General features: G+C 36.5%; 1 protein-coding gene across 2 annotated transcripts in view; it reads right to left on the bottom strand.

Moving 5' to 3' along the window:
- LOC136264371 (receptor-type tyrosine-protein phosphatase eta-like) overlaps positions 1-15262 on the bottom strand; it is a 59447-nt gene that overhangs the window by 9167 nt on the left and 35018 nt on the right. Inside the window, exons 6-7 of one of the 2 annotated variants that reach the window (XM_066059106.1) lie at positions 13400-13711; positions 5074-5178 (exon numbers count right to left, since the gene is read on the bottom strand). In XM_066059106.1, the coding sequence (XP_065915178.1) occupies positions 5074-5178; positions 13400-13711 (417 nt within the window). The remainder of the gene's footprint in view (positions 1-5073; positions 5179-13399; positions 13712-15262) is intronic. The other variant, XM_066059111.1, reaches the window with a different exon arrangement.

Genomic DNA, 15262 nt, shown 5'->3' with positions numbered 1-15262 from the left:
GCTAGAAACAAGTCACCTTGTAGAGAGTTCAAGTACAAAGAAGCCACCATGTAGACAGTTCAGCTGCAAACATATCGCCTGTAGAGAGTTCATACAACTAGAAACAAATCACACTGTAGAGAGATCAGCTAGAAGAGGTCACCTTGTAGAGAGTTCAGCTACAAAGAAACTATCATGTAGAGAGTTCAGCTGCAAACAAATCACCCTGTAGAGAGTTAAGCTACAAAAAGATCACCCTGTAGAGAGATCAGCTAGAAGAGGTCACCTTGTAGAGAGTTCAGCTACAAAGAAACCACCATGTAGAAAGTTCAGCTGCAAACAAATCACCTTGTAGAGAGTTCAGCTACAAAGAAACTATCATGTAGAGAGTTCAGCTGCAAACAAATTACCCTGTAGAGAGTTCAGCTACAAAAAGGTTACCCTGTAGAGAGATCAGCTAGAAGAGGTCACCTTGTAGAGAGTTCAGCTACAAAGAAACTATCATGTCTAAGAGAGTTCAGCTGCAAACAAATCACCCTATAGAGAGTTCAGCTACAAAAAGATCACCCTGTAGAGAGATCAGCTAGAAGAGGTCACCTTGTAGAGAGTTCAGCTACAAAGAAACTATCATGTAGAAAGTTCAGCTGCAATCAAATCACCTTGTAGATAGTTCAGCTACAAAGAAACTATCATGTAGAGAGTTCAGCTGCAAACAAATTACCCTGTAGAGAGTTCAGCTATAAAAAGATCACCTTGTAGAGAGATCAGCTAGAAGAGGTCACCTTGTAGAGAGTGCAGCTACAAAGAAACCATCATGTAGAGAGTTCAGCTACAAAGAAACCACCATGTAGAGAATTTAGCTGCAAACAAGTCACCTGTAGAGAGTCCAGCTAGAAACAAATCACACTGTAGAGAGATCAGCTAGAAGAAGTTACCTTGTAGATAGTTCAACTACAAACAATCCACCCTGTAGAAAGATCAGCTAGAAGAAGTCACGTTGTAGAGTGTTCAGTTACAAAGAAACCATCATGTAGAAAGTTCATCTGCAAACAAATCACTCTGTAGAGAGTTCAGCAAGAAGAAGTCACTTTGTAGAGAGTTCAGCTACAAAGAAACCATCATGTAGAGAGTTCAGCTACAAAGAAACCATCATGTAGACTCTGAGAGTTAAGGTGCAAACAAATCACTCTGTAGAGAGTTCAGCTAGAAGAAGTCACCTTGTAGAGAGTTCAGCTACAAAGAAACCATCGTGTAGAGAGTTCAGCTACAAAGAAACCATCGTGTAGAGAGTTCAGCTACAAAGAAACCATCGTGTAGAGAGTTCAGCTACAAAGAAACCACTATGTAGAGAGTTTAGCTGCAAACAAATCACCTGTAGAGAGTTCAGCTAGAAACAAATCACCCTGCAGAGAGATCAGCTAGAAGAGGTCACCTTGTAGATAGTTCAGCTACATTTCAAGTCACCCAGTAGAGAGATCAGCTGCAAAATAATATCCTGTGGGGAATAATGGGCATGTAATAAATATATGTATATAATTTGTATAATTACTAATAAAATCAAAAATAATTGAAATATTAAAAATCTTCTTTAAGTTCTTTTCTTCTTCCTGTGGTAAAGAAAAAAAATACATGGGTTAAAAGAGCCCCAAAGCCAGCCATTGGCCGGCTTTGCAGTATACAAATACAAAAAGAAGTGATATCTAATCAAAAACAGCCAAGCTGTAAAAAAAGGTGCGGCCCCCAAAAAGGCCATGGGGAAAAAAGATGTCAAATCCAAGGTGGCGGCCAAAAAATGGCTGTGATGGTAGGTTAATGGTAAAAATTTTAATAATGACAATTCAGGTGAATTTTGTGCCGCTTGGTCTTGGCACCAAATTCACCTGAATTGTCGTTATTAAAATTTTCACCATTAACCTACAGTAGGTTGCAGAAAAAAGTTTACGTTTCGTAATTGTAATTACGGTGTGATTACTAAGTAATTACCATGTTTGTACTGTAATTACATTTTGACCGTAATCCGTAATTATGCAAAAAAGTAGTTTTTCACCAGCTATATATACAATATATTCCTAGTTACCAATAGAGCATAATTCGTAATTACGCTTTGTAATTACGCTACTACAGCGTAGTTAAAATTACGAAACGTAAACTTTTTTTTGCAGCCTACTGTACCATCACAGCCATTTCTTGGCCGCCACCTTGGATTTCACATCTTTTTTCACCATGGCCTTTTTGGGGGCCGCACCTTTTTTTACAGCTTGGCTGTTTTTGATTAGATATATACACCCCTTTGCTTTAGGTGTATATATCAGCAAAATCCCTCACAGCTGTGGTATCCATAGCTGTGAGCTATGGTATCCATAGCTGTGAGGGATTTTGCTGATATATACACCTAAAATTCAAGGTCCACAAGCCCGAGGGCTGTGGGTGTATATATCAGCAAATTGCAAGCAGCCTGGTATATATAAGTGATATGCACTCACACAATATGTGAAAAAATTATGGAGCACTCACCCTGTTTATTTTATACATCAGTATCTGATGATCAATAGTGGTTTTAAAAGCATGGGCTAATATTGCCCCATGCATCCTAATTCTTCAATACACAATGTAACAACTTATGATTGTGGATTTGAGTTTTATTTTTGCACTACATTAAGGCTACTAACTTCGCTATTGGGACAGTAAGTTATTATAAGTAAAGTATTTAGGACTATTAGTTAATTTTAAGTATAATGATCTTGTTCCATGGTCTGCATAATGACTAACACATGATACATAGATTCACGCATCACCAAAATAATTATTTAATGATAGAAAAATAGTTTGTTAACAATTGACTCATCGTAATGTTGCAACTACACTATAATCCCACATTGTAATTCTGTGTGTTGCTCAACAATGATTCAAGGCATATCATATTATTTGAACTGGTTGGGTATCAAAGCCATGAGCAAACTGCATTCCTGTGAACACAAATATTGCCTGTGCAATATGCAAGTTAAACAGAGAGTGGCATCTTTGAATGCCGATGCTAAAATGGTATGCAAACTTAAGTGGTATGGTATTGTTGGTAATACCGCATTAAATTACACAAGGAAATTACATCAGTGAGTGCATGAAGTTCAAGAATACTTGTAACACCTTTTTGTAACGAGTACACAAACAAATTTGGAATTTTTCAACTAGAGTAGGGACCATAGCACATCGATAAAAAGTACTGAAACAAGTTGGAGTAGTCCATGATATTAAATCACAGTAAAACAATAAGAAGTGTTATATCCCTACTGTGCATTTCCATTATGGTATCTTGAGCACAGTAGGGATATAACACTTCTTATTGTTTTACTGTGATTTAATATCATGGACTACTACAGCTTGTTTCAGTACTTTTTATCGATGTGCTATGGTCCCTACTCTTATTAGACTAGTTTAAAATTCCAAAAATTTCATGTAATTGTTTGCTAACTTTTTTTGTAAGTAATTTTATTATGACTGGTGAACCCATGCATACCGCATCTGAAATGGCACCGTGCACCCCAGCTATATCAATTATCATCTGAAAAGTGAAGTATCCATTACGCTTCGTTGTCAGCTACGTTCAACCCGTTAAACAGCATTTTGAATCAAGAACTGTTCAAAAAGCACCTCTACAATCCATGCATACCAAAAGAAAGAAATAGTGCCACTCACCCCAATTATATTAATGGTAATCTGAATAGTGAAGCAACCCATTACAAGTGAAGCATAATGCTGTCGGTTATGTGCAACCCTGTGTAATGGGTTGAACATAACCACTATGAAAAATACACTTCATTACAAAGGGAAGCCATCACATGCTATCGCCAAATCAACACCTTTTGCTGTCAGCAAAGATGAATGGGACACAAAGGAGGACACTAGTAAGTCCATGAAGAATGCATTATACGTACTGCGGTATGCCAAAAAGCACCTGTCGGGCCGAAGTGACATTGAACAGTGAAAAAATCAAGCCTGTTTCCTTAACCGTTATCGAGTTAGACTTGTCTGAAGGGATCAGTCAGTCAGTTACTTACTCAGTCAGTAGAAAATTGAATCGTATAAATTTTTAAAAAATTCCATAGCAACTTGTTAAAGCGTTTCGGGTCAATCTGAAAGCTTGTTTGGGCTTCGTTTTACCTAACCAATACTGCCTCATTGTCGTCAGGGAAAATTGAAGCTGGTTTTTGGGCGATATTATTTCGTGGGCCAGGCCTACTCCTTTGTAGTCCCTACTATACGGTTACTATCGTACTGTATGATATGGGAAGATAAATGCTTGCTTAAGTTTAACATATGCTAATGTCATGTCTGAAAGGTCACTAAATGCAAGATCCTATTTGACTATTATCTCCATTAGAAACAGTTGAGAATTGTATATACATGAATGTGGGTGTTACCATATAATCAGATATAACACCATCTAAACACATCAACAACAACACAAATGCAGTCAACTGTAGTTTGTATTTTCAGTGAAGAAATCTTAAATTACACCTACATAAATAATCTTCATACAGTTGCTAGGCCAAAGATGATAATTTTGATAGAACATTCATCCAAAAAATATGCATGTATTACAGAAAAGTTGATCGTAAAGTTATATATATATATATGCTTCAATCTTAGAAAAGGAACAAGACAGCAAAAAGCAGGCCAATAGGCAATTTTGGAGGTACAGTATATACATTACATACAGATATCTAGACTAAAACAGCTAAAGTGCATAAATAAGCAAGGCCCTCAAATAACCAAGATAAAAAAAGTTGCTGGATCAAAGGTGGCTGTCAAGAAATAGTGATATTGATATCACAATGGCAACCATTTTTAATGTTTATACCATCATTAGTAAAAGGGTTGGCATTAACATCATTGCAGCTACCACTTTTGATTTCACAACTTTTTCACTCTTGCTTTTGTGAGCCATACGTACATCTTGGCTGATTCAGTATGGAAAGCTATATACCTTCACAATAATAGTTGAAAATTTGTTTTGCGTAGCAAAGTTCAATAAAAAATCTCATGTGCTGTATGTTCAGTAAGTTTGTGAGCATACACATACAGGTGTGTACGTACCTTCAGTCCTTTTTTTACAGAAGAAAATTATTATGGATAATATGCAACACCCAAAACACAAACAGACTGCAACAATTATGATGATCCACCAGAGAAATGATTCTTCTATAATATCAAACAATCATATACACATATTATACGTTGTACATGTACAGTAGTACATATATACTTTATCAAGGTCTGCAATTTGAAAAATCAACTTTACAAATTGATAGCTCTACAATTGTGGGATGTTTGTTGTAACACTCATTGCTAGCTAGATCCACTATGAAACTGGAGACATGATTATTATTTTCACAAAACTATCATTTTTAGTACCTCACAAGATACAAAATTTATTTTATAATATTTTTGGACTACATGAAACTCACTACTTAGTCAGATCTTGTCTAGAGTTATGGTAGTTAAAAAAAGTATGTACAGCAATATTCCTGGCACAAGAGTACTTCTTTAAAAAATGAGAAACAAATGTGAATTTTAAAACTGAAGCTGCCCTATGAGCCAAGACAAGTAAAGCCAATTTATACGGTTGGATGCATAGTCTGTCTATTCTGTTAGTCTGGAAAGGATCTGACACTTCTCACCATCTGGGTGATGAGTGTCAAATTTCTCTGCTGCATTAAGGAATTGCATTGTACTGTACCTTCTAGCCATTTTCAGTGCTTTTGCAGCCATAATAAACATTAATTGTTGACTAGAATGATGGAAAAGATGTTCCTGGATGGTGGTTATCAATTATTACTTCATCCGTAACCTCCATGCATTGTTCAAAGCTCTACACCACTAAATCGTCCAAATTTGACTTCACCTCTCATGCTCCACAGCAGCTTCAAATCTTTACTAGATTACCTTACAACACCATCATGTTGCAAAATATCCAAAACTAACCAAAAATGCACAAACCTTTTCATTGTTGATCAAGCTGGGTGGAGCTACTGATATACTGCATCACATGAAATCACAGCAACACCAACTGCTACTACTTCCAAATGTTATGGACCATCATTTATCATCATTGTAAACAAATTAGGGTATCAGAAGTGCTGGAAGGATTTTAGTGTTATTAACAGAAACACGTGTAACAAAGCACTCAAATTTGATACTCTTCACCTGGATGGCGAAAAGTTTCTGATCTTTTCCAGACTAACAGAGTTGAAAGACTATGCATCCAACAATATTACACACTGTGAAGAAATGTTGGCTTTTCTTGTTTTGGCTGAAAATGCTCATTTCATTTCTTGATTTTTGAAAGAAAGCATCTTAGTGCTTGGAATCCTGCGAATAAATTGCTTATTATTTTGCATACCGTAAATCACTAAAAAATTGCCGTCAAAAAATTTTCATTGCTGGCTGTATTGACAAAAATTAAAATCAAGAATTTTTTTAAACTATACTAATAATTTGCACATACAAATATTAACATCAGGTATTCCATCAAAAATTTTTAGTCAATTATGCTAGTGACGAAAATTTGTTGCGTCAAAATTTTAATAGACGATCTGGCTAAGTACTAAGTTTTATCCATGACTTTAATAATAAATTTTGTATTTCATGAGATACTAAAAGTGATATTTCCGGAAAGACAATAATTGTGCTTCTGGCTTCGTGGCGGTTCTAGCAATGGGGTACTGCAATAAACATCCCACAATGATAGGGGATTGATTTGTAAAAGTTGATTTTCGGATCGTGCACCTCATTATACATATGTACAGTACTGTATAATTATGTACACGTACATATATAGTTAAACATGCTTATGAGGAATATAACTGAAATATACACACAATCCTGAGAGTAGTTATAACATGAGTCTAAGGAGAAGCCGAGGATGAGTGTTTATAACTATGATATCATACAAGTAAACGTGGCTTGTACCATCATAGAAACTGAAATTAACAATTTTGCAGAAGCCATACAACCAGTTTAAGTCCGGTATATAAGGTCGAATAGATGGCTGAAGACTACAGTATGCTAGTACTGAAGTGACTTGGGTGTCCTGGTTATTCTCAATTTTGCCTTGGAATGTCTGACTACAGCTGTTGTGGAACTTCAGAAAATCCTTGTTCTTCATAAGAAAAGGGACTACAACAGAACTGCTGTGAAACCGGTTTAGAAAATGTCCATTCTGCTTGTTCTGAATGGATCCAGCAGTGAAACAAGTGCATGGAAGTAAAATACCCTAGCAATATTCTATACAAAGATTATGGCTGTGTTTATTCTGTGTAAGTGCTTGAAGTGCTTCATATCTGAAGCTACGTAGATGAGGAAATGGAATGCCATATCCGCCTAAAATAAGGTGATGCTATTGACACTTCTTTGGTCCATGTTCTAAACTGCCAGCCATGCATGGTATAACTACTAACCAATTAGTTATACCATAGCAGAACCATTTGATCTGCCCATGCACCATGTCACAAGTACATGTTATACTGTAATCAAGCTATAAAGTTATATGTAAATCAATGTTATAAAGTTATAATCATGTTATAAATAGTATATTCTACACCCTAATAGATGAAATGAAAAATCACAGATAGCAATTTAAAGAGGTACAGTACCTGTTAGCATAGGTAATCATACACAAGTTTGGCTTTTAAGAGTACAATTATTCCTAATAGCATGAAAATGTGTGCAATTATCTACTAATCACAGTGACCACTCTTCATGCTAATTAATCTGACAACCATAGCTACCATTACAAAGCAACATAAATCCAAAAAATAGCCACTGTAGATGGCTAATTACACTTAGAAACCATTGCTATGGCAACAAAGTAATGTTTACCTTAGCAGCAGTTACCTAGCAAACATACGTACTAAGTATCCCAACCATATCACTGTAGCTATGCAATAGGGAATCTATCACTATGGTAACACCAGCTGCCGATTTAAATCACTCCATGCTGTCGGATTAACAGTGCAATTACAAAAAACAAACTACGCAAATTGGGATTAATTGCATTCCCTACTATTGGAACTAATGTATGGAAAACTATGTGATTAGTGGTAGAATCATTGATGGATTAGGTATTTGAGAAACTTTAGCACTGATTTACTCATTATTACTGAGTTATTCCCAAGCAGACAAAAGTTAATTGGCAATCCTCTCAGCAACCAAGGTGAATAATTGTTGGTTGTTTTGGGTGCTCATTATTGAGTTGTTTATTGTTTAGGTAGAATGTGTGAAGTTACTTTCCATTGTATATTATGATAAGTGTATAGCCACAAACTATAGTAAAGTATACCACAGTTTGGTACATATGCCACAGTGCAGTGCTTTTGATCTTCACCACAGGTGTGGTATATATAATACTGTAAATGATGAAAGTTCCGCAGTGACAAAACTTTTACAATTTTCGCAGATGTAGCGAGCACTGTGAAAGTTTTCCCTACAAAAGGCTTAGATAGTATACTGCTGGTACAGGATCTTATACTACTTGCTTAGCAAATCGCGAAGGTTTTCCCTACATTCGATCCTGATGATAAAATCACGAAAGTTTTATCCCACGAAACTTTTGTCGTTTATGGTATATATATACAGTGTAAAAGTAACTACAAGGCAAAAATTAGGAATTTTAAGTTGATTAGGGATCATAGAAATAAAATGTAACATAACAAAGGAGGTCAATTAAACCTGCAGATACACTAATGGACACTTCACTCCTTAGACGACTTCAGTCTATAGCTATGAGTGAAGTAGTCACTAACATACAGTATCTGCAGGTGTTGGCAAGTTTCACTACTTTTTATTTTATTGATACCCATAATTTCTTTAACTTGTGTTCATCTACACTTTGTAACATAATTACACTTTATGAACCTGTGCATACTGCATAAAAAAGAATGGTGTCAGACATACATATCATAAAATTAATTTTGCATTTGAAAGTGAGCCTCAACTACAGTATTAATTACTATGATGTGATATGGCTGTTATGCTTATTCAGCCAATTACTCAGCATTACAAAGGAAGGACAGTACCACTGCAACATCCAGTCACTATGGAAAATACAGTTGATTCACTGTATAAACATAATTGTCAGCACAGGGAAGCTATGTATTACTGTACATGTTACTGCAAATTAACACTTTGCACAATTAACAAAAAAATGGTCAAAAACTTTAAGTCAATGATGTTTATGGTACTGTATGTGCTGCAGTATGCCAAATAACATCTGTCAGTATAAAGGAATGTCTAGTAATCAAAAAAATCAAGCCTGTAGTCTTAGCCATTTTTAACTCTAAAAAGTATCAAGAGACACTACAGCGTGTTGTGTGCCCCAAGAAGCCGGCATGCCACATCGTGGGTATATTGACAAGAAGAAAGAAAATGTCATTTCACATCTTTGTATCTCAGTGATCCCTTATCCAATTGCAACCAAATTTGTTGCAGAGTTGCCCGCTAGCTAGGGAAGTCCACATTCCAAATTTGAAGGAAATTTCTCCAGCCATTTCTGAGATACGAGCTGCCAAAGTTTTGATTTTTCTCGGTTTACATTTTCTTTTTCTTCTTCGTCTTTTTGCACACTTTGTAAAAATTGCTATAAAACACAAATGCGTAACCTGATCACCTTGAAATTTGGCACACATACTGAAAAGGTAGTCCAAAGACGAACCCTAGTATCAAATGTGGTACAAATCCGATTAATGGTTCAGGATTTATGACTGATTATGTGCATAAACAAGATAGATTCGTTGTTACACCTACACGGTAAACCACCTCATGGAATGAGTTGATTATTGGTTTGTAGATTGATCAACCATTGTAGGAGTGCTTTTTAGTGGTTTAAAAGCAATTGAAATAAAGATCTTGGAGACATGACATGAAACCGAAGGTGTGTAACAATTGTGCGATCGAGATTAGTGAATAAAAATACCAATAATTTTCACGTCTACCAGGCAAACTGCTTAAAGGAGCAAGCTGAAAATTGGTATGTAGCTGGAATACTCATTGTAGAACGTACTTGCAGTAATACAGAAGAATTGGATTACAAACCACTGAGTTATGATTTGAAAGCCAATTTCGTGTAGCAAATGAGAGATTGAGATACTATAATATGACAGTCACCTTAATAGAGCATTCTGCTAGTTCATGACTTACTCCATTAGTACTAGTAATAGCATGGGTAGCAGTGAAATTTGGGATAAATATCACGAGTGTTGTATTGGAAATGGGGATAAATTTCACGAGGCGAAGCCAAGTGAAATTTACCATTTCCAATACAACACTCGTGGTATTTATCCCAAATTTCACTGCTACCCATGCTATTCCCAGTTAATACCATACTCGCTGCATATACGCATGCTGTGCATTAGCGTTACCATGTACACAATTTGTCACTATGTACTAAACACACGTCGACACTAATTGGCACTACATTGTTAACATAAATTATAGCCAATGAAATTGCATGCAATTACAACTTTTTCACTGCTGTCAGTGAAATACGGGATAAATTTCACTGCTACTATTGAGACTTTTGTATGGGCAGTGAAACAGGTATGGTATTATACTTAAAATTCTATTACACTGCAAGTTATTCTGTAGGGAGGTCAGCTGCAAACAGTTAATCCTATAGACAGTTCAGCTAGAAGCAAGTCACCCTATAGAGTGTTCAGCTACAAACAAGTTACTCCCTAGAAAATTCAACTGCAAACATGTCATTGTGGAGAGAAGTCAGCTACAAAGAAACTACCCTGTAGAGAGTTAATCTATACAAACAAGTTATCCAATAGAGATCAGCTGCAAACAGGTAACTTTGTAGAGAGTTAAGCTAGAGACAAGTCACTTTATACAATATTCAGCTACAAGTAAGTCACTCTGTAGAGAGTTAAGCTACAAACAAGTCACCGTGTAGAGAGTTCAGCATCCAAAAACCACCCTGTAAAGAGTTCCACTATACAAACAAGTTGCTCTGTAGAGATATCAGCTAGAAACAAGAGAGAGCTCAGCTAGAAGAAGTCACCCCGTAGATATTTCAGCTACAAAGAAATCCTGTGGAGAGATCAACTTAAACAAATCACCCTACAGAGCATTCAGCACAAACAAATCAACCTGTAGAAAGTTCAGCTACAGGGGCAGATCCAGGGGGGTCTTTGGGGTCTTGAGACCCCCCTCAGGTTGAACCTCAAACAGGAAATCTAAGACAGAAAGTGTGCAGAGGAAAGCAACAGATCGTAAAAGATTGGTATACTCTAATAGAGCAGTCCCATTCTAATTAATTATGATATGGCATCACGTGATGATAGCTCACATGATGATAGCTCACGTGATATGTGTTGTTTAAAGTTCAGCAAATGGAGGAAGACACATGCTTACTGTGAGTGTAAGAGCTAGCACTACAAGGAAGCAATGGCGCTTGTAGTCACTGATATTGTTGTATAAGTACGTCTGATTTGTATAATCTTCTATATAAAGTAGTGTTTTACTGCAGGTAATTTTCTTTTGTGGTAATGCACCTGACTCTGCCCGACATTTGGTCTATGTAGGCACCTGATATCACTCGGCTGTTATTGAGATCTCACCCAGAAGACACAGAATGCACTGAACTCTGGTCCCCGCACTCGACAGTATGAATTACAGAGCGACACAGGAGTTGGCTACTTCAGTAGTTCTTCAACTTGGTCAGGAAGAAGTGTGATGGACAAGTGCTCCTTCATATGTCATGACTACTGTGTGCCAGGAAGTTGTGTATGTAGAAAGCTAGGCCTACAATAACATAGTATAGCACAAACAGCAGTGTAAGTTTCCAGCTAGTTATAGCTAGATACACACATTGTGCTTGTTAAAGTTTGCCTAAGGGCACATTTTATTTTATGTATGAATGCTACAGCTGTATGCCAGATGTGTTGAGTTGTATATGTGAGCTTTAGGAGGTTACCCTTCAGCCAGTTAGAGATCCCCTCTTGATTAATCCTGGATCCACCCCTGAGCTATGTACAAAAAAAATCACCCTGTAGAAAGTTCAGCTACAAACAAATCACCTTGTAGAGAGTTTAGCTACAAACAATCACTCTGTAGAGAGTTCAGCTGCAAACAAATCACCCTGTAGATGGTTTAGCTACAAACAAATCACCCTGTAGGAAGTTCATGTGCATGTACAAACAAATTACCCTGTAGAGAGTTCAGCTAAAAAAAAACACATCCTGTATAGAGTTCAGCTACAAAGAAACCATCCAGTAGAGTGTTCAGCTACAAACAAGTTACCTTACAGAGAGATCAGTTTGAAACCATAGAGATTTCAGCTACAAACAGATTATCCTGTATACAGTTCAGCTAGATACAAATCACCCTGTAGAGAGATCAGCTGGAAGAAGTCACCTTGTAGAAAGATCAGCTAGAGACAAGTCACCTTGTAGAGAGTTCAGCTACAAAGGAACCATCCTGTAGAGAGTTCAGCTACAAACAAATCACCCTGCAGAGAGTTCATCTGCAAACAGATCACGACACCCTGTAGAGAGTTCAGCTACAAACAAATCACCCTATAGAGAGTTCAGCTGCAAACAAATCACCCTGTAGAGAGATCAGCTAGAAGCAAATCACCTTGTAGAGAGTTCAGTAACTTCAGTTACAAACAAATCACCCTGTAGAGACTTCAACTACAAACAGATAACCCTGTAGAGAGTTCAGCTAGAAACAAGTCACCGTCTAGAGAGTATCCTGTAAAGAGTTCAGCTACATTTCAAGTCGCTTAGTAGAGAGATCAGCTGCGAACAAGCTATCCATGCAGTAGGAAATAATAGACATGCAATAAGTATATGGTATAATTACTGATAAAATCAAAAATAGTTGAAGTATTAAAAATCTGCTTTACGTCTTTTTCTTCTTCCTGTGGTAAAGAAAAAAGATAAGTTAAAAATTCCCAAAACCAGCCTAATGCCAGCTTTGGGGTATACAAATACAAAAAGAAGTGATATCTAATCATAAAAACAGCCAAGCTGTAAAAAAAGGTGCAGCTTCTAAAAGGCCATGGTGAAAAAAGATGTGAAACCCAAGGAGAGAGCCAAGAAATGGCTGAGATGGTAGGTTAATGGTAAAAAATTTAATAATGACAATTCAGATGAATTTGGTGCCGAATCCTAGTGAAACTTGGAGGAGGCAACACAAAGTCACCTGAATTGTCGTTATTGTATTTTCTACCTCTAACCTGCCATCATAACCATTTCATACTTCAAGTACTCAAAGTTAAATTCTGTGTTCATTCGTAACTATGCTGGCTACAGTATAACTTTGAACATGAAAGATTAACTTTGCTTGCTTTCTACGGTTGAACTATTTGTATACATAATATGCAGGTATGTTGCACATACAAAACAAACTACATTACCTGATGATTCTGCTGTCATTACATATATTGCTTCATTTGCTCCATTTCCAGCTCTATTAACAGCAATTATTGTGACAGTGTAGTTTGTGTCATCATTTAAACCAGTGAAGATTTCTCTATATCGAACTTGTCCATGTCCCAGTGATGGACGATTATGGGAAATTCTTCTAAAAACTACTTGTCTACGGATTGATACTATAAAGAGGTAATACAAACTCTCATTCCCACCACAATAAGAACTACTGCCAGTATCAGACCACTCAACATGTATTGATTCTGCTTCATATGTTGTATTTGTAAGATTGAATACCCCTAAAATAAAGAGTAACAGTCATAGAGTATGTACTGTAATTATAACATTAAATCTTTCAATGCTTTCTTATAGTACGTTCACGTTGAGCTGAATCCTGAAAAACAGCTAAAAATTAAAAGTGGATTTTTTCTCAACAGAGTTAATATTTCAGCCAACCAGATGATTATTGGTAACAGCAAAGGTGTCAACAACAGACACGTACGGTTTGGCTCCATTACAAGTTCGGGAAAGGGCTGTAATGGACACTGTACTTATACGGCTTCCCCATAGGAAATGTATTGTGAAAATTTTGATTGGCCGTAAATATTGTGTCAAACATTTGAACAAAAAGATTTTGAAATATTTTTAGCGGGTCAAGCAGTACTACAAATGAGCCAAATTTCAAGATCATGGGTAATTGCATCCATGAGTTATTAAATGTTTTTGAGGATTCAGCTCAACGTGAACATACTATAGTTACGTATACACACATTATTTCTTAAATATATTATGTAAGCTTCACTGGCATACCCTTTTCGTTAACAGTTCACATATACACATAGTACTGCCATGAGTACAATATCAAGGAATGTGGCATTTGTTATAATACCAAGATGTGTAGCGAACTTACACTGTAGGCACACAGAAATTAGTACATGTATGCAAACAACCTGCCAATCACATTTCATATTATTTCCGGTATTCATAAATGGTCAGTTTTACAAAGTAGAAGGAATTACATGTCTTGTGCACACATTTTCGTAGTTTAAACATACAGTATTTGTTTGAAACAAACGGGATGTATAGCTACTTCTAAAAAACAGACACCTATCCCAAATGTTTACAATACAGATAAAAATTAACACTCACTAGGGGCAGATCTAGGATTTATAAAAAGGGGGGACTAACTCAAGGTACTAATCTCTTGGGTAGAGGTGTGCAAAGCATGCTGGAACTAGGAGGGTCTGGGGGCATGCCCCCCCCCCCCCCCAGGAAATGTTTGAAAATAGATACTAAAATACTGCAATTTGGAGACATTTCCACATAAAATTCATAATATTTTCTGCCTGTAGATATTTTATATACTGCCTTTAGATTATAGGTATGGCTCTCTGAAGCATTGTGTTAATGGAAAAATTTGGGTAGGTACAGACAACCAAGTACATGATGCACCCTCTCACAATTGCACAGCACTGAATAGGTGCATGTTAGAACAATAATGTTGAAAGTGGAAAATTTGGAAATTTGAACAATACAAGATTGAATCTGAGAGCATTTTCAATAGAAATTGTGTACCTGAATTAAGTATTGCCATACATATTAACTACACAAGTAGATGAATGAAGCCCTTTAAACAGACCAATGCACTTCATTGTATGTATAGGTGCAGGCAGATTTGGAAAAATTCCATAACAGGACCAACTACATGTTTCCAGTGAATGTCCTATTAGAGTAGTTAGCTGACTGCTCTATTAGAGTATCTCGATCTTGTACACCTCCAATGCTGATCCAGGTCCTTGTTGCATAAACTTTAACATAAATCCACTGATAATACCTTGAAAAGATGCTTA

This window comes from Dysidea avara, chromosome 1 (genome assembly GCF_963678975.1).
Source record: "Dysidea avara chromosome 1, odDysAvar1.4, whole genome shotgun sequence".
NCBI lineage: Eukaryota > Metazoa > Porifera > Demospongiae > Dictyoceratida > Dysideidae > Dysidea > Dysidea avara.
Note: the sequence above shows the minus strand (reverse complement) of the source record. Positions and strands in the feature narration are given on the sequence as shown.